We start from the raw sequence: 20,291 nt of genomic DNA on the forward strand, positions 1-20,291 counted from the left end.
ACATATTGCCTCAGAAACAGGTTCTATTGAATTCAGTAAGGTCTATTCTCAGGTAAGTGGATCTAGGATTCCAACCTTAGAATTAGTGTGAGAATATAATCTAAGAATATGCACACTGGTCATTTTTTTCTCTATTTCTTTCCAGTGTTGCTCCAAAAGCAAAGTGTCCATGAATCAAGGCAAAAATTTACAGTTACTGAGAGGAATAAATTCAATTAATTTTGTAAAATCTATTACAAAATTAAGGCATGACTTTTAAACTCACTTTTATCTATTTATAACACACAGCATATCCCAGCTATCTAAACATATACAGAATTGCACTTTTTCTGTTGTATCTAATTTTGATGCCTTGCTTGACCGAAGCGAACCACCACCAAAGTACAGAACAATAATTCTATCCAGCCTCTGTCTTCATATATATGTTCATGTTTCAAGAAGAAAAAGCTAATAGGCTGATCAGAGCCATTAACATGAGATTAAAAACAGAGATTAATGGCCACGTTTGATTGGTAGATAACTTCTTTTTTATGAGACTGTAAGTGTAGATTTAGGATGTTTATGAAGATATTTAATTGCAACTGCTATTTTTAAGTGGGAGGCAAAATCTGCCCTGCTAAGTAGCCACCAGTAGAGAACAGCTTGTTAAGCCAACTTAAACTAACCTCTACAAAACACCAGAAAGAGATGGGCCAACAAAGCATGGGTGTACAATGAATACCAATGTGCTATAGTCTAGATGTTGCCCAGTTTATAAAACTCCTTGGCTCTCACTCAACCTGTGCTTTGGGAAATAAGGCTGACTGGCTCTTCAACCAGCTCTCAGGCAGTGAAGATTAGTCAGGATGTGTGATATGGGAAGGTGGAGGGAGCCATATGCCCCCTTAAAATAAATGACAAACTCTATCTTAGGGAACAATGCAAAGCAAGAGTGACTTTAATCAGAGAAAACAAGACAAAACTATGCATGTAGCACCACCCAAAAAATGAAGACCCTTACCAGTGTCCTCAGCCAGCATTCCTCACAGTGCACATGCCAGCACTGGATGGATGTCAAGGGCATCGTGTATGAATCCTGTGAAAAGGAAGTGGAAACAGTACCATTACACACACCCCATTGGACTGAAAGTGCAGGGGGCAGAACTGAAGAGAGCTAGCAATCTATACAGTTTATTTTCATTACCTCCAATTCCCATGCAGCACTTCTGTAGTTCCTAACATAATGGGCAGGGCATGAAATGGAAACTAGTGCAGTGCCAAAGAAAGTAATTTAGCGTGTTGTATTTACTTGTAGATAGAGGCCCAAGGAACTGTTACTGTCAGCACTTTCTAGTCCTAGAGCTAAATGCTGAAAAAATGTCCAATGGATTTAAATAAGTTTGGATTTCTATGAATCTGTGGATTCTGCAGGAGGCCGACCTTTTCTGAATAGACTTGCAGGCCCTTTTAAAATGGGAGGGGTGAGGGTTTACATTTGCATTAATGTGAATCTGAATTAGTGCTAATGTGCATTAGCATGAGGGGAATGAAGTTCTTGTATAAAAATCACTCCCAACTTTATCAGTGACAGAAAACAGAAATAAAGACTCCTGATAATCTGTGAAATGTAGATGGAAAGGAATTAACAAAATCTGAACTCCCTTACCAACAGCTGTGAACAACCAGATAAAGTCAGATGGCAGATGTTGCCAGAAACAGTACAACCCATTTTCTTGATTAGAATGATTTATATCAAGATGATTCAAGCCTCATGTTGACAACTACTGCTAGTAAACTCTTATATTATTTTACTGGAGTGACAAACAAGGTATACCCAAGTCTCTTACTCTGTGGTTCCAGTTTTCTTCCTAGCACTCAGCAAGTTGGCTAACAAGCATCTAAGCATTTGTCCAGGCTATGGTGTTTTTTTCTTTAGTGATGGAAGCCATTTCCCCCTTAACGCTAGCCTGAACCTTGAAGCAACAGTGTGACAATGGAAGAAATGTAATATTTGGCATAAGGGGGAAAGGAAGAAGCGAGAGGCTGATGCAGGAGGAAAGGCCTTTTTGTACACTAAAAATGGTGAGGGCAAAGTGAAGTATTAAAAAAGGCAAGGAAAGGAAGTTTTTCATTATTTTTTAAACAAAACCTACCTATTTAAAATATACTAATATCCCTCATGTTATTTCAAAAGGATCTGCAAGGCAACCTAGCACTGATACACAGTACACTCACAGTGTCAGCAGCAATGCAATGGAGGGAAAAACTAATCCTTTCAAGGACCAAAGAAAAAGAATCAAATAGTCTAATGGTAGTTCAGAAGTGTATAAATGAAATGTGTGGGTAGTGCCTAATATGGACCTGATAGTCATGCCAGTATTAGCAGTGGGTGAGTGGAGAGCTAGAACGTTCCTTAGAAGTATAATTACACTCTGCTGAGAAAAGGAAACTTTCCTAAACTGAAGATAACACCTGGGGGGAGGAAGCAGGGCAAGATGCTAGCTCCCCACCATGATTAAAGGGCTACAAGTGTTGGAAAATTGTCTGTACAAGTCCTAAAAAGAGATGTGAACATTTGCAGACACCAAGCCACTAGGGGGAGCTTCAGCATTTCAATAAATGAACCACAATAGGCAGGCAGAATGGACAACTCTGAAATAGTTGGCAGATGACCTGTACTTAAGGTTTACGCTGAGCCTTAGAACAAGTTTTTTTCCACTCCTTACAGCAGGAATAGGAAGATTTTGGCTTGTGGGATCTTCTTTATTTTACTAAAATCCTGATGGACCAAATGAGGCCTAATGCAAAAGACATACACTTAGAATTAAAGAAGGTGAAACTCAGGAATTTGTTTGCAGTATCAGAACTGAACATTGATCATGCGTCTACACAGAACCTACTTCTGGTCTTCCCAAGAGTTCTTCATTTCAGAGATCTGTGTACTTGTACATGCATGCATGCAAGTGCATATACTTTCATCAATTTTTTTCTTACTTCATTTTGTTGTCACTACTGTTAAACAACCTGAAGTCAGAAATACTTGCCCATCAACCACAGAGTAGTCACAGATCTACCTTCCACCCATACTTGCCTTACAGTAGGTGCCAGGGAGAGAGGAAAAAGAGATCTGCAGGATAGTTTATTAAAAACAACACAGCTGAGCGATTGTCAATTAAAACTATACGACAGCACCACACATTGAAATGGACTCTAGAGCAAAAGAAAGTTGTGCTATTTCCTCAGAGACAAAGAAAAAGGCTACAGTTTCACCACATTAAGTAGCAGTTGTGCTACTTTGCTATAGATAAGATGAAGGTACAAAATAATTTCCTTATTCATGATCACAACTGGCAAGCTACTCACCATGCAAATGAGACATTTATAGCGATCCCCACGGGAAAGCTGCCTTTCTAATTCACGGACTCGAGCCTTTAGCGCCTCAAATGTTGTCACTGCCGAGTCTTCTGTAATCCTAAAATAGATGACAAAGTCAGGGCTGGGTGAGTTCTTAGAAACATTTCACTGATTTCATTATGTGCCAAGTATAGTAGGCAAAAGTACATGGTAGCATGGTGCGTCTTCACTGCCCAAACGAGGAAATAAACAGAGAGTCAAAAAGCCAAATAAGCACAGTCTGCAAGCTTGAGAATTAGCTGTAGCAACGAAACCTCCAGTATGGTTTAAAACTAAAGGGTAAGAAATAAGGAACAAATTGCATAAGCTCATGAACTAGTAAGTCATCACTGTATAGTATCCTGAAGGGAGTGGGGAGAAGGGGAGAAGAGAGAAGGACCCAGTAGTTACATTCAGAAAGGGAAGTTAAAATAACTTGGCTATTCAGGTTAAAATCTGTGCAACATTCTGACAGTGGATGGAACGAAAAGCCAATATATATTAACTAATCCATCAGTAACCACAAACTTCTCACAGATCAGGAGAGCAAGCAGAATCCACAGTAAAACCAGGGGTTTTTTGCAGGACACAGAGGGGTACTTCTCTATGGTCATCTTCACTACTCTAACTCACATTCAAAAATACTAAATTCCGTGAAATTCAAATCTATCAATTTCAGGAAATTGGCACGACAATGTACATAATAATCTTAGTTTCTTTAGTAAAATAGCTCATTTTTTTCTACTCAAAATATTTACTGCCTTGTTAACAGAGGAATGCTACATAAGAATTTCAAAAGACGATATAGAGTTTAGAAACAATTTCTTCTATTGTCTCAGGACACTTTCTGCCTTGTATGAAAGTGTCATCTACATCCTTTATGCTAAGGACGACTAAGGGCAGTACTTTGGATACTTCACTAGGTACATACTCCAACAGAAAACAAGGCTCTATGACCATCAATTTGAATGGCTTTAATAGAGATTGGACAAATTAATGGAGAAGTATATCATCAGTGGCTACTAATACTGCTGGCTGTATGCTACTTCTGGTATCAGAAGCAACATGCCTTTGTACACCAGTTGCTGGGGAACTTATCTGAGAGGCTGCTCTTGTACTCGTGTCCTACTTGTGGGATCCTGCAGGTAATTGACCATTATGTGAACAAAAGCCTGAACTAGATGAACCTCTAGTCTGATCCAGCACAACTTTTATGCTTAACAGGATCCATATTGTTTATACCAGAGATATACAACTTCTTGGCACTTAGGGCTGCAACTGGTGTTGCTATGGAGCATGGGCTGCACATGCTCCATACAAACAAACAGCTTGGGGGAGGGGCCCTTCAATATCCCCCTCATCCCAGCAATCTTATGAAAGGTAGATGAGGTGTGTTTCTGTGTGTAGATTTTAACCTCATCTGCAACCTCACAATCCTATATAAGGTCACTGGGGCACAGAGGGGAAGATTGCCTCAGAGTCAGTGATGGAATGATACTGACTGGAAATACTGTTTTCAGAAGTAACCATTCATGCTGCTTTGGGGTTGTGAGGGTCCCTCCCCCAGTAACTCTCATTAGGAACAATGCTACTTTACCATCATTATTGGGGTGAAAGCAGTGACTTTGATTTAGCATACGCATGGATGGAAGAGGGTTCAGCAGCAACAGATGATCAGGGCAGCCCACAATAGGCCTCAAGGCTGCATATGCAGCCCACAGGTTGTGCATCCATTATATAATTAGATTAGATTTCTGTAACGTGCTCTACGTGGGGCTACCCTTGAAGACGGTCCGGATACTTCAGCTGGTGCAGAATAGAGCTGCCAGGTTGCTGACAGGGACCGGGCGTTGTTCTCATATAACCCCAGTTCTCCATCAGCTCCACTGGCCCCCGATTGAAGTCCGGGCCCAATTCAAGGTGTTGTTTATGAACTATAAAGCCCTAAACAGCTTGGGACCTGGATATCTAAAGGAACGCTTGCGCCCATGTATGCCCTCCCGCCCCTTGAGATCAGCAACAGATGCCCTTCTCCGGGAACCCTCTGTGAATGATATTAGGAGGGTGAGTATCCGGAGGAGGGCTTTTTCTGCAGTGGCGCCCCATCTATGGAATGCGCTCCCCAGAGAGGTCTGCCTGGCGCCATCGTTATTTGTTTTTCGGCGCCAGGCTAAGACTTTTTTATTTAAAACTTATTTTACCTGTTAAATTATTTGGATTAATAGGATTTTAAATTTTTGCCGAGAATGCACTGAGGGTTTTTAAACAATTTTTAAAAATTGTTACATTGTTATTATTTATGCATTTATGTATCCTTTGTGAGCCACCCCGAGGCTTTATTGCGATGGGGGTGGCATAGAAATGTTTTAAATAAATAAATAAAGGAAATTTGTTGTTGTTGCTAGTCACGAAGTCGTGCCTGACCCATTGCGACCCCATGTACAACATTCCTCCAGGCCTTCCTGTCCTCCACCATCCCCTGGAGTCCACTTAAGCTCACGCCAACTGCTTCAGTGACTCCATCTAGCCACCTCATTCTCTGCCGTCCCCTCCTTCTTCTTTTGCCATCAAAAGGGTTATTATTATCAAAAGGAACTTACTACTGAAGTTTAAATCTCTATGTAGCCTATATAGCATGGTCCACAAAAACAGGGTGGGTAGCAATAGGCCTGCATAATTATGTAAAATATTTGGGGAAAAAGTCTAGAGATGGGAAACCTCAAGAACAGTCTAATGAAGTCTGAGCAAACTCACTGAACGCAGAGTGCTGACTGTTTGGAAAAATACAGGAACCATGAGTAGGGATGGTGGTGAAATAGATACGCGGAACTAGGCATAACTTGCTCACTAGCACCCTGAAAAGAAGCAGTAAAGTATTACAGCATTTTACTGCAGATTCCATTATTCTTTTTATTTGCAATGCAAATTGTTGTAAACTACTAGCAGCAGACTAGGATAAGAAAGGGTAAGCCTTGCACAGAATTCAGATATCTATTAACAACGAAAAGGGCCAGCATGAATGAAGCAACATAGCCCAGCTATCCCAGAAACTGACTGTGTTGGAACCAATTACATTCTGCATTGATGTAACCCTTGATGCCTGATACAGAACAACTGGTAGCAGGTGAGCTATACAGTATCTCCAAACATAGTAAAGAGCACGGCCAACAAACAGAATTCGAAGTTTGGGAAAAGAGGCAGGCAATGATAGAAAATGGTTTGTCCAAAAGAAGTCAAACAGGCTACTCTCACTAGCCAATTTTGGAAAGTCTCTCAGATGATCGCTCCTGTCCAGTAATAAATGAATGAATCAGGAAAGGAGGCTGAATAGAGGCATAAGCAACAACACTCAGTGCCTGCCTGATACAATGGTCAATCAATAGCAGGGCTGTAGATCAGGGTGCTAGTTAGCTGGAAAATTACTGTATTGCTGCATGCGTCACGCTGCAGGGATTCTGGACAATCAATGAAGGAGATATTGATTTAGTTATTATCACTTCATATGCTCCAGACATTGTTAAATATACATTTATTAAGTGGGGGGGGGGCATGAAGCAAGCCTGAACAAGTACAACCTCTTCTCCAGCTGAGCCAGCACACCTGAATTCCTTCATACTTCCAGTATGTGGAAGATTCAGCTGGGCCTTAGCAATATGGTAGATTACATCAGGATTTGATGGGCTAGGGCAATTGTTCTTAATATTTTTCTATTTTACAACTGTGCTATAATGGTGGTCAAAGAAGTTGTTTTAGAAAAAAGATTAACCCTTTGTTCCTACTGGATTCATGATCATAAAACTATTAGAAGTTTTGCTACCACCTGTTCTTTTTTATCTTGAAGGTTGGAAATATTTTATCCTTATAGTAGGCAAGAGAAGTGGTATAGGAAAATCAGTCTTCTAGATTATTCCCATCTCAATATGCCAAGAAAAACAGGCCACTGAAATGGAAATGAAACAAACTTATCAAAATAAATACACGCATGTTTTAGCCTATGTGACTCTTGTTACACAAGAGAAAGAAAGTTAGATTGAAATACAAAAAACCTACCAAGGCAAGATCATGGGCTAAGCCTGGAGATAAGGAATGTCCACTTCTGCTTAAGCCTAACACAGAACACCAACCTGTCCCTGTGCTGCTAGAAAAAACACAAGAGCGCCAAAAATGCAGGACTTTGCTACTCCTAAACATTTTCAGTGACCTCACTCAACAAGGGTCTTGTGTGGATACAGTGCATAAAGGGTTGACAATACAATTTCAGTAGGATACTTTCTTCCCCAGTTTTGCATGAGGGATTTATTCCCCAGAATGATCTCAAAATCCATTTTCCCTCCCAGTTTGTTTATTTCAGCAGAATACACATATCCTTCCTCTTCATAAACTAGTCATGCTGTACATAACATTCCATAAATTTTACAGCCCTACTGTTTATATGTACCTTGTAAAATGCATTTAGAACTGATTATATGCACCACCAATAAAATTTCATGGGCTATTTCTAACACTAGATCTCCTAGAATGTTTCTTTTTTCACACAGTCATTTGTTTTGGTGTTCATGTATCTGAGAATTCAGCCAAATTCAGAGTTTCTTTCAAGGAACCCACCAGCTCTTGTTCTTTCCCCACCAGAAAGGACATGCCCTCTCTAATCATTAATGTATATGATCCCAGGAACTTTCTTTGTGCATGCCCACAGGCCCTGAAAAGAACATTTTGTTTACAATGAAATTCAGGAAATTATTTTTTGGGGGGGGTTGTAATTTTCAGAATAACAGAGGCATAATCCAGCGAGATAAAAATCAGTGAACATGCAATCCAATACAAAAGAACAGCAAAATTATGTGGAAATATGCATACAAAATTGTAATAATATTTGCTTCATGCTGTCAAGTTTTCTCCAATTTATGGAGACCCTGTGAATGAATATCCTCCAAAATATCCTGTCCTTCACAGTCCCACTCAGTTCCTGGAAACTCAAGGCTGTAGCTTCCATTAAGGAACTGTTATGTCTCAGTTGGTCTTCCTTCTAACTTAAACTTTCCCTAGAATTGTTGTCTTCTTTTGTGAGTCTTGCCTTCTTATGATACACCTAAAGTACAACAGCTTCAGTTTTGTCCTATTTGCTTCTCTCTGGTGTAATTTGCCCTAGAATACACTTGTTTGCCTTTCTATTGGTCCAGGGTATTTGTAAAGCTCTCCTCTAGCACCATGGTTTGAACACACTGATCTTCCTCCTTTCTTCATTGTCAAGGTTCCATGCCTATACACCATGGGTCTTCAAACTATGGCCTGGGGGCCAGATCCGGCCCGCCATGCCCATTTGGACCCGCCGCACATGCCCGCCATCACCCACCTCGCCCTGCGTGTGGGGAGGCAGCGGTTTGCTCACTCGGAGAAAACAATCTCCAACTGAGCAAGCTGCTGCTTTGTGTACCCGCCTTGCGGTGTGTGGCCCCCCTTGCTGCGCCTCCCCTTGTCGCATGTGCGCCCGCTTGCTCTTCCCCCTCCCCTTGCCACGCCCACACCTCACCTCGCCAGACCCCTCACCAGCCCATGCACACTGCCGGCACCATCTTTCTGGCCTGCGGCCTGGACCCCTGCTATACACTTTTGTTATGTGCCATCAAGTCATCTCTGACTTATGTTGTCCCTTTGAATGAAAGTACTCCAAAATGTTCTGTACACTCCATTTGTTTTAGGTTCATCCAGGGTTTCTCATGTTCCACACAGTTAAAGGCTTTGCTGTCATCTATAAAAAAGACTACTCTTTTTCTAAAATTCTTTGGTGCACTCCAGTAGCCAACATATACTCACGATTTATTTATTTATTTATTTATTTATTTATTTATTTATTTATTTATTTATAACATTTCTATGCTGCCCCCATCACAACAAAGCCTTGGGGCGGCTCACAAAGAATACATAAAACATACATAAATATTAATAATATAATAATTAAAAGAAGAAAAAACAACAACATTTAAAACCCCCGGGTGCATTCTTGGCTAAAAATTTTAAAATCCTAATAAATACAATAATTAAGCAATTAAAATAAGTTTTAAATAAAAAGGTCTTAGCCTGGTGCCAAAAAACTAATAACGATGGCGCCATGCAGACCTCTCTGGGGAATGATCACTAGTGCCTCTTCCTTTTCAGAATACAGCTTGGATGTGCGGCCTTTCTTGCTCCAAATAGCTAGTATTCTTTGAGTGCCAAATTGCTTGTGTGGGAGATTAATGCAATGGTCCTATGGTTGATACACTCTTTTGCATCTCCCTTCTTGGGGACTTGAATGTATATTGAAATATTGAACATTTCCAGTCTATGGGACATCATTGTTTTCTGTATTTGTTGATATATTTCATTATGATTTGGACTGATTCATTTTCTACAGTTTGGAATAATTCTATTGGTATCCTATCTCTTCCAGGTGCTTTCAGAGCAGCTTTCACTTTACTTTCTAATATGGCAGGTTCTTCATCACAGGATTCTGCTTTGAAGTCTGTCATTCATTAAACTCTTCTGTATAGTTCTTTGGAATATTCTTCTTTTTTATTCTGGACAGATATTTATGTTCCCTTATTTGTCTTTTAGGATTCCAAATCTAGGTTTGAAATTTCCTTTTGATTTCTAGAAGACATCTCGTTTTTCCTCTTGTATTGGTCTCTTCTATTTCTTTGCACTGATCATGGAAATAGTTTTTTTTTTTTTTTTGTCACAATATGATAGTTGCTGAAAAATTGCATTTATTTCTGTCACCTTCTGCTTCCGGCCTAACCATTGCAATTATGCGTCATCTGTCATCCATCTATGATTCCACCCCCCCCCCAGCTTTCTGCAGGAATGGTCTTTTTGCATTCTTTCCCAGTAACAGCTCTGGTTTCTGTTCATGGTTCTTCTGGTTCATGATCAGTTGAGTTCAGTAATGCAAATCTGCTTTTAAATTCCTCAATAATGTTATTTAAGTTGTATTTTAACACAATGCTTCTGTTAGTGATCATTTTCAATTTTGCTCTGATTTTTTAAATTGACTGTTTATGGTTACTACCACATTCAGATGCTGGTATTGTTTTGGCAGTGGAAATACTATGATTATCAGCATGTCTTGTTTTGGTGTGTTATTAATTTCCTCTCAAATGCTTGCACTGAAGTTTTTTATTTTGTCTTATTCAATACCTGTTAGAACTTGAAGGGCTGTTATGTTGAAAGGTATTTTGGGAATTCTGACTGGTATGATCTGGGAAGAGAGGTGGGTTCTAGTCTTCATTTAGCCATGGAGCCAACTGGATGACTTTGGGCCAATCACACATTCTCAGCCCAACCTACCTCACAAGGCTGTTGCTGTGAGGAAAAGGTTGAAAAGGAGAGGAGGCTTATGTAAACTAACTTGAAAACCAAAGGGTTGGCTGTGACTATAACAAATATGACTTGTCCAGCCTTTGAATTACAACCCCTTACTACCTGTACTACATCTTGCCTCAGTACCAAAGCCACTGTTTTTTTCTGTGGTTCTTATTTGCTAAGTAAAACATTTCACATTTTTTTGACTGAAACTGTCCCATTCCTACTTTAGTTCGTTCACACCAAGCACTGTGATATTTAAACATTCTACTGGTTGCTTTATGGTTTCTCAAGATACAAGTAATAGTAACAGTAAAATAATAGCAGTACAGAGCTATATTACCAGGGGTCACTTCAACCAGAATGTTCTACATCAGTATGAAGGTGCGGGAAAGGGTGTGCTGAATCCAGTGAACATTCTCACATCTGTAATTCCATTGTAAAGCTGTATGTATACAATTTCTAAATCCACTTTTGTTTTGTATTAATATTCCGAAATAACACATTCAATATTATGAGGAATTTTTATTATATTTCTATGTTGCCCAATAGCTGAAGCTCTCTTGGTAGTTCACAGCAGTTATTATGAAACTGTCTTCAAATTTAAATGGTAAAAACTAAGTTTCTAGCCCTCACATTTTTCTTTCGGTAATAACATATCAAGGCAGAATGTCTTCAGATAATATGCTGTAGGCATCAAGTTGCATACACAAATCCTGCTTGGGGGTTCTGTTATGTGAACCCTGCAAGCATGGCCTATGCAAAGTTTAAACAACACTAACAGAGACCATGGTTGTTTAATCCTCACATAACTCATGCTTTCCAAGTTCATACTACATGACTAACTCTAAGTAGAAGCTGCATATACAAAATGGCAGCCACACATACCACATCTTCTTGTAAGTTAAAAAAAACTCATGCTTGGCTTGTGTGTCAAGTGACCAGTCCCATCATCTGTCAAACACCTTAAAACTATAGCTCTGCCCAGAGCTTACAGTGGCTAGGGAATAGATTTTATTTATTTATTTATTATTTTTGGATCTGTATCTTGCCTTTTTCCTACAAAGGGCTCAAGGCAGCTTACATCCTCCTCCTCCTCCATCTTATCCCCACAACAACTCTGTGAGGTAGGTTGGGCTGCAAGACTGTGACTGGCCCAAAGTCACCCAGTTGGCTCAATGGCCCAGGTCGTCTGAGTCCCAGTCCCATGCTCTTAACCACTACACCACACTGGCTCTTTTCACTTTCTGAGTTTCCAATCCTCCCCCATCAACCCCACATTTACCTCTAATGCACCAATTGATTAGCAATATTTGTGAAATACCTGCTCTCCTTCTCTGCATGCCATTTGTTCTATGGGATGGGTAATTATTTCAAACACTTTTGATGCACATGTACTCAGCATTAAAAGTGCAATATCTTGTTACTGGGAAAATGTGATTCTTTTCCCACTTACAGCATCATTGCTATCTGGAGTATTGCCTGGAAGCTGCTTTTGCATCTATTACCAAAGACATGTGATTGCTCCCCTTTCCCCTCACAGAGAACCTGCCAGTCTATTTTACAGATCCTGAAGCCAGCTGTTTCATGCTCCCATTCATTTCAAGGACTCCACTCATTTTCTGGCATACCACATAAAATGTATTGGTGTATATATGGATGGAATTACACATATCCAGTATTTACTAGCAAGAACATGCAAAGTTTGAGTTTACAATTATGTAAGAAACCCGAGTATGCACAGAAAATATGTGAAGATTAGTTTCAGAACAATGAAAGACAAAACTGAAATAAAATATAATGACAACACTGGCTTTGATGCAAGAGGATGAACAATTCTCAAATATTGGCGATCAAGGCATGAAAATGCTTGCAGCACCAAGAACTGGTAGCAGCAAGATACGAAAAAGGAGACTTTCATCCTATCATCCCTACATCTGGCAGACAGTGCAGCCAATGCTGAAGTTGTCTGGCCACAAGATGAAGGCTCTCATGTTTACACTAGCTGATCCCTACCAGCCAACACAAATTTGAATTTTTCGATGATCTTCCACAACAAGTACAATTGGTTAATTCTCAGAATACAGAAGGACTGTTGTTGCACTTCAGGCAGCAGCAATACAAGGCATATACAACTCAGATGGTTTGAGCAACCTGTGCCACTTACTGAAACATTACCACCAGCCAGTCTAACCAGTAGATATTCATCTCTGCTCTCAAAGACAGCTAGCTACTCATTAGTTTCATGTTAGGAAGGAGACTTAAAAGCAATCTAACAAGGATATGAAAGAGAATGCTTCCTTACCTTTCTGGCATGCTAGTTCTGTCCAGGATCAGAGAATACAGAAGTATGTGACCAATTTTTAAGTGACTTGGAACTGAAAGAGGTTTTGGAAACAGAGGCTGGTGTCAAACTGACTAGTCTCAGAAAGGGACTATCCAGAAACTTGGCAAGGAAGATCATAATCTATGCTATTAAATGGCAGAAAAAATAGCATGGGGACAGCTCCAGTCACACTGCATAAAATGGCTGGCACAGGGGACCCAGAATTGGCAGAGTTCTAGTAATACAGACTTGACATAGGATGACAAAAAGCCCTGATTACTTGTTTCTAATGCAGGACCTGGCTTTTCTGCTCCAGATGTAGAAAAGTCTTCCTCTGTGCATTTTTGTAGACCAGCCTCTGTGAAAAAGGCTGACTTGGAATTCTGTGAAGGAATGCTGCTTCTTTTGAGGAACTGGCAAGGATTCCAACAGATCGTTCTCTAGGAAGAATATTCTCCCATCTTGATTAATGTTCGGTTTTTGTAGCAAAATATATTAAGAACTCAGTTCACCTGTAATTAGAGTGGGTGGCTTATTCTGGCAACATGCCCTAGCTCCTGGTTGCCAAGTTATGAATAATGCAGTGTTCCATCACCTAATTTCCATGTTCTCAGCTGAAAATTTGGAAGAGGTTACATGCAAGGGTGCGTATCTGCAAAGCAGAGGCCCTCTGTGTCGCTAGTGCCTCTATTTTATACTTGCTTGCACAACTTGTTAATGCAACCAGCTGCTTGCCAAGTTTGGAGTTATCTGTTGACTAATTTAATCTTCATGCAAAGCAAAAGTGTTGTGCAGCTCTAACCACAAAGGAATTATTTTTCTTACACTTGCATGCTCTATCACAGTGGCATGGAAGGAAAGCTTACTGTCATAAGAAAGCATTCTAAGCTGCATTTAACTAGGACCTGGTAAAGATTCCCCAGCGAATTTTCCTACAGAAGAATTCATTATGCTGCTTTCACGCCCCTTCCCTCTGCTGACATGGAGCCCAAGAATGTCTCTGCAGAAGCAGAGAGCCAGTTCAAAAGTTGGCATCCAGCCTTCTCTGCCTCCGGGACTCACATCCCAGTCCCGATCAAACTGCAGACAGATGGCACCAACAATCAATGAAAACAGTAAGAAGACTCCAAGTCAGTATGATTAGAATTATCTGCAGGGATGTGGATATCTATTAGCCACTGGGAAATACTTTATTTTAGAAGGAGGGTGAAAAAAGATTGAGTATGTACTAACATTCTAAATCATAATTTGAGCAGTTATGCACCTCTACATGATAGCTGGGAAACAGCTAACACCAAATTTGGCAAGCAGTTGTTGAGAAGAGCCTATCCTCACTTGTGGATTGTAGAGCATCCTTTAGTTCACCTGAAAGCCTTACTCATGTTCTTCACTCAATCCTTTCTGAGAAGTAGGTGAGACATGTTCTGTGTTACTGGAGATACTTTACAGTATTAAATATACTACTATATATTAATATAATACACAAAATCCGAGGGCATTGATACAGTAGGGAGAGAGGCCAGCATTGCTAGTGTTCATCACTACAAAAATAAGAAAACATTATATGAACTTCTGCAGCAGGGGCATACTGAGCCTCTAAAACAGTTAATCTACATGAGAGGTATGATCAGTTTCAGGGCTGAATTCAATTTTAGGGAAGCACTCAAAGAATGCATTCTAGTCGTGAGTAGAGCCAAAGACACAGAGGAAGACCGAAATACCCACATATAATATCTTAAAGTCCTCACAGCCTGTAACAAAACCTTAGGAGAGCAGTTTCAACCTTCTGGAATTGAGAAAAGAACATACAAAATATGTGAAAACAAACAGTGAGCAGCTGGGTAAAACAGGATGGGCCAAGTGAAGCAGAGAGGCCAGGTGAAGGGAACATGGCCCTCTGAGCTAACCTAGAGGGCCAACTTAGAACTTGAAGGCTCAGTTTGGCCCATGGGTCTGAGGTTAAGCACTCCAAACCAAAATGGATAAAATAATACAAAAATGGGGTGGTGGTGATGAGAACTTGTGCTACTCGTCATCAATGATATTGAAGGTACTAACATGTTTGATACACTAGCTGGTGTGTCTCCCAAGTTGGCTTCATTCAAATGAAGTACAGCTAAGATTAATCAGAGCTTGTTTCTTTGAACAATGTGACAAGCTATGGTAAAGCAAAAATTGAAGCAACCATTTTTGAAGTCCTCCTTGCAGCTGTGCTGAGGCTGCTGTTATGCTAAACTATCATATGGTGTGACATTTATTTATTTGTTTAAAACATTTATACGCCGTCCTTTACGACAACGTCTCAGGACAGTTTACAACATTTGATCCATTCAAGGCAAAAACATAGTAAAAATATAACAATACTTGAAGTAACAATTATGCTGGCAACTGCAGCAGACTTAAACATGAGAAGCCAAGTATGAAAATAAACATGTTTACCTCCATGACCTTATTTGCTAATAAATTAACACCACTTTACTAAAATAGTATCTTAGCATATTTTCATCCCCTACATTTATCCTAAACATTTTCTCCAAAATTCAAAAAGTGCCATTTTACACTCATTTTATGCAGGGGTAAGAGAGAAAATCTTACCCTGATATATGGAATAGAGGAAAATCAGAGTAAAAAGCTGTGCTACAAGAGGAAGACTCAACAGGACTCCAACCACCACTTATCCTTTTTGTTTAAGATCTCTACATACATAATTGAACTGGGATACTGCAGGCATATTTGTGCTGAGCCTAGTGATTTAGACTGAGTTTGGAAGCAACACTAAAACACAGTTTAGAGGTATGTGAGCAAGCAAAGTATACATATGCTCCCCCTACATACTTTTCTACTGGCACGGCTATGAGGAGACTGGAAGCATCTGGATTCATCCAATCATAGGTTTTCAACAAACTGTAGTTGGCTTATATTATGGTTTGTTCAAAAAGGCCAAGGCCACAACATACCCTGCACTTTCAATCTTGACTTGCTAGTTTAATCCAACTCCTTTATAGTGTGCAATGGATGTAGAGCACCGACACTTTGAAGTAGCCCCAGTGCAGCTAACAGAGACTAACCTAAGATGTAAAATTCAGCATACACTCTTATGTAGCTGTCATATAAAGCGCTCACAATTCATATACAGAAGCAGCTATTGCTAGACCCTTTCTATGTTTCATGGGAAAAATATTTGCTCCAAAGAGCAAGAGCAATGTTTGAAACACTGCACATTTAAATGAAGAATGTGTTACTGGATACTACTTAGAGAAATAACTTTTAAGGTCAGGTTTTATTCTTGTATGGGTACAACTCAAGTTCCCAAAGTGCAATTCAGATCTTCAGGGGGAATTAGTTGTATTTTTAAGCTTTGGCTTCCTTCACCTGTGGGCTAACACCAGTATTTCACAGAGAATCATCATCCATCTAACTGAAATACTCTCTAACGGCCCATCAGCCTTTCCTTCTCTTTGAAATAGCCCAGCTGAGCACTGCACAGACTGTGATTTTTCCCCCCTTCTAAGATGTCTTACTCACTCCATAAGCTCAAGATTGACAGTCGAATTTCACACTGTGATAGCCCCCCATCGATTTTCACTTGCAAGGAGCAACTCTACAAATTAAAGTTAACAGTATTGCTGAAACTTTGAAATAACTGAGAAAAGGGACAGAAAGATACCTGAATGACAGCTTCCTTAAAGGGGTTCACAATGTGTTTGGAGAAGAGGAGCTAAGAATGTAGGGCCCTTTCTGGCAATTAAACTTGTTTTCAAAGGGGATTCATTTGCCTGAATAACGCCAAAAGACCCACAGAATGTCTGGGTAGTGGGGTTGGAGAGAGGGTTCACTAGGCAGTACTTAAATAAGGCTTCCTGAACATGCTTGCACTTGCATGGTAGAACTGAGGAGTCTTCAGTTAGCAGCAATAAAATAAAATTAAAACATAGCTTCAATCCAGAAAATGACCTGGGATATTGGGGGGGGCGCTAAGGAATGTTGTCACTAGTAACATCACACTATTCTATTTTTAGTGCCTGTGCACCTCTGCCTGTATTCTTCCTAACTGCTTTAAACTACTCATCTAGTCAGACCGTGATACTAATCTAAACTCCAACAGCTGATTACCATATCCCGACAGATATATCTGTAGTAATTGTGGAAGATGCCCTTGGGGATATTATGACACCATGGGTAAGTGTAAGAATCTACTGTTGGGAAGTACCTCAATAGATTTCCAAACCAAATTCAGAATTATGATCTACAGGTAACTTTTGCACCACTACCCAGGTCAGCCCAATTTCTCTATCTTAATGCCTAAATAAAAATGAGGAACTAATAACCAAGTGCCAGGGCACTGGTCAAGGAAATAGCATCATTTCTTGTGATCACCTGTTTGTCTACCCACCCCAGGGTATGGAGTGAAAGTGCTCCCAAAGTAGTTGAATCTACTGACCACAGCTCAAGAAAAGATTTGGTAAAATTTTTAGCCTCTCATACCAGCTGCCCTACAGTTCAGTAGTACTGTATTATGTTAAAATATTCAGGTTGGAACATGAATAAAGATTTTTGAATAGAGTTTTTAAATCATGAAAAGAAACAGGAGCAAAATCTTTGAACCTGATTTGGGCAATAATATTTTTTTTCTTAAATTGTGAATAATTGCCTGAATTTACAGGAAGTTAAACCATGTACAAGATACCAATATGTGTATATATGCTCCCTCATATAATACATTCAAACATCTTTAGTGTGAGAGAATGTACAAATTTATGAATTGCTTATTGTTGTTTTACCTAGTGCTGAACAGTTAAACTCTGGCCAAAAGCAGCCCACATATTCAAGAAGGGAACAGGGACTTTCCGATATAAACAGAAATACTTGGAACTGTTTTGAAACAGGAGGGAGAAGGCTGCTATGACCATCTGCATTCCCCATCAACCTGATCTCTGCTTTAGCTAAGAGCATGCTATGTTGAATCAGCAATCCAGAAGCAGCTGAATTAACATCTCTGTTTGAGGAGAGACAAGAGATTGGACCCTCTTCCATCTCCAATCACTTACCAAAGATTGAAGATAAGCAAGTGATTGGAAGTGTTGCGGGGGGGGGGGGGGGATCTGCAAGCCACTAGAAATTACTTAGGGGCTTTATGCAGACCATGGTCATACTTGTTGCATCCACGGTTTAGGCCATGGGAAAATTCAAAAGGAGGCTGGGGACTCTACACATTTATTTTTCTCCTTCAATTGTGTTTCCTTTAGTTTTTGTGCTTCCAGCAGAATTTACATATTAAACCAATAATCTGTTTCACCTGGAACAGTTCTGGCATCATTTAATAGAGAGAAGTGTGTAGGCTGACACTCTCTGCTGAATGAACAGGGACCACTATTGGTTCATGAGATGCCTATTTGCATCTAAGCAGACAGGCACCTGAATTGAAGTGATCTCTTGCAAGCATTAGTTGTTTCCATATACATAAACAGAAGAAATAGGATTCGATTTTTATGTAAAGTTATGCAAATTTCTTTTGCTTAAAAAGCCAAATTCTAGAGTACAAGTTCTAGACTGCACAACTTCACAGATAATTAGAATACAGCTACCTTTAACCTTTGCAAAGGACTTGAGAAAATAAAAAAGTGTCTGTGTGTGCACAAGTACATACTCACATAGAAACCTCACTCCTTTAAAATCCTTTTTCTAAACTAAACAAGCATCTTGCCCAATCAACCATGAGGAGCACGAAGAGTTACATAAAGAAGATAATTATAAAGGGATTTAATGCTTGAGAAGCTCAAATTGCCAAGGCTTATGACAAAGGTGGTGCACATGCTTGCTTAACTGGCCCAGTGCCCTGGCTTTGCTCTTATGTAAGTGCCATAGTTGGAGTTGCATCCCAAATGAGATTTGTTTTATGGAAAAGAAGAGCATGCTCCTTTGCTCCTGGGAATGGCAGCCCGAATCCCACCTCCCTCTAGTTTTGCTCCATTCCTGATTAATGATCTTGTCTGCCTGATTTATGACCCACCCTGACAGATTAGAGTTTCCCCTTCAACCGCCCCCCTTTTCCCCCGCAACCTCAGAAGGCATAGCCACACTCCACTGGAAATATTAGAGAATTATTAAATAAACATTCATACGTCATGTCTCTCCCTATCCTGAGCTCATCCTAGTCAACACTCGGCAGCCCTGGCCTGTTTGCTTTTCATGCTGACAACAAACAGCTGGAGTGATTCATGGAGAGGCTGGCTACAATGTTTCATGTCATATATCATGCTAGCAGGGCTCCCTGCCCCAACAGAGATAAACTGATCAAGCACAACGGGCTGGAATGAATTTATGACAACACAAAATTGAGGAAAACAAATGGGAGGTGACCCAGTGGGGCACTAACCCAGACTCTTTTCTTGGCCTGCAATCTAGTTTGGTGGCAGAAAGCAAAATTGAACATTGGCACTGTGAATTAAGAGGCTGGCTTCTTAACCCTGGAAAAGCCTTGATTTCAAGATGGCACCAAGCTACATGGCTTCAGGAATGCATTTGAGGAGTAGTAGTTTTTGTAGTGTGCACACAGGTGGGCTAGTTTAGCTGAGCAACACCGCTAAGATTCAGAGGTCAGCAATGCTAAAAGGACTCGAAGTGAGAGAAGAGGCTGATGAAGCTAAGCAGGTCCAATGAGAGAAGAAACACTTTACATGAAGGCTTAAAGCAAGCATATAGTCTGGAAACAAGAGGTCCCAGGCACAATCCTTGGCATCTTTAGGTAGGGCTGCAAATAGTTCCTACAAGGCAGTGTAGGCAATACTGACCTAGATAGACTGATGACCTGACTCATGCTTCCTAGCCAAGGCTTGCAGTCAATAAAGTTTACTGACTAGACTTATTTAACTCATTGCTTGCTAGATTTCATGATTCTTTAATCAATCTTGTTTGATCCAATTCACTGAACTCTCTTTAAGCCCTACCATTCCCTAGCAGGGCCATATCAACAACGTGGCTGCTCATCCAGGTGGCTGCAAGTGTCAAATGCTCCAGTGGACTTCATTGTAGAGCTAAGTCTGTTCAGGATTATAATGGAATCTTTATAACTGCAAGAGGAAGAGACAGAATGATGAGATGAGAAAAGGAGAAAGAAAGGGACTGGACTAATATGGTTGGATTGAATATAGTGCAAATTAAAACAAAATGTAATGCAGAATAATTAAAATCTGGCCCCATCTTGTACATCTATCAGGGTGCACAGTGGGTTTTGGGTTCTGAAAGGCTGATG

The 20,291-nt window shown here is 40.1% G+C and overlaps 1 protein-coding gene across 1 annotated transcript in view; it reads right to left on the reverse strand.

The window, feature by feature from the left end:
• RNF220 (ring finger protein 220) overlaps positions 1-20,291 on the reverse strand; it is a 364,723-nt gene that overhangs the window by 13,695 nt on the left and 330,737 nt on the right. Inside the window, exons 12-14 of the mRNA XM_044431684.1 lie at positions 13,019-13,116; positions 3,343-3,451; positions 1,001-1,075 (exon numbers count right to left, since the gene is read on the reverse strand). Of these exons, the coding sequence (XP_044287619.1) occupies positions 1,001-1,075; positions 3,343-3,451; positions 13,019-13,116 (282 nt within the window). The remainder of the gene's footprint in view (positions 1-1,000; positions 1,076-3,342; positions 3,452-13,018; positions 13,117-20,291) is intronic.

Source organism: Varanus komodoensis, unplaced genomic scaffold (assembly GCF_004798865.1).
Source record: "Varanus komodoensis strain SLA01 unplaced genomic scaffold, ASM479886v1 scaffold1, whole genome shotgun sequence".
Taxonomy (NCBI): Eukaryota; Metazoa; Chordata; class Lepidosauria; order Squamata; family Varanidae; genus Varanus; species Varanus komodoensis.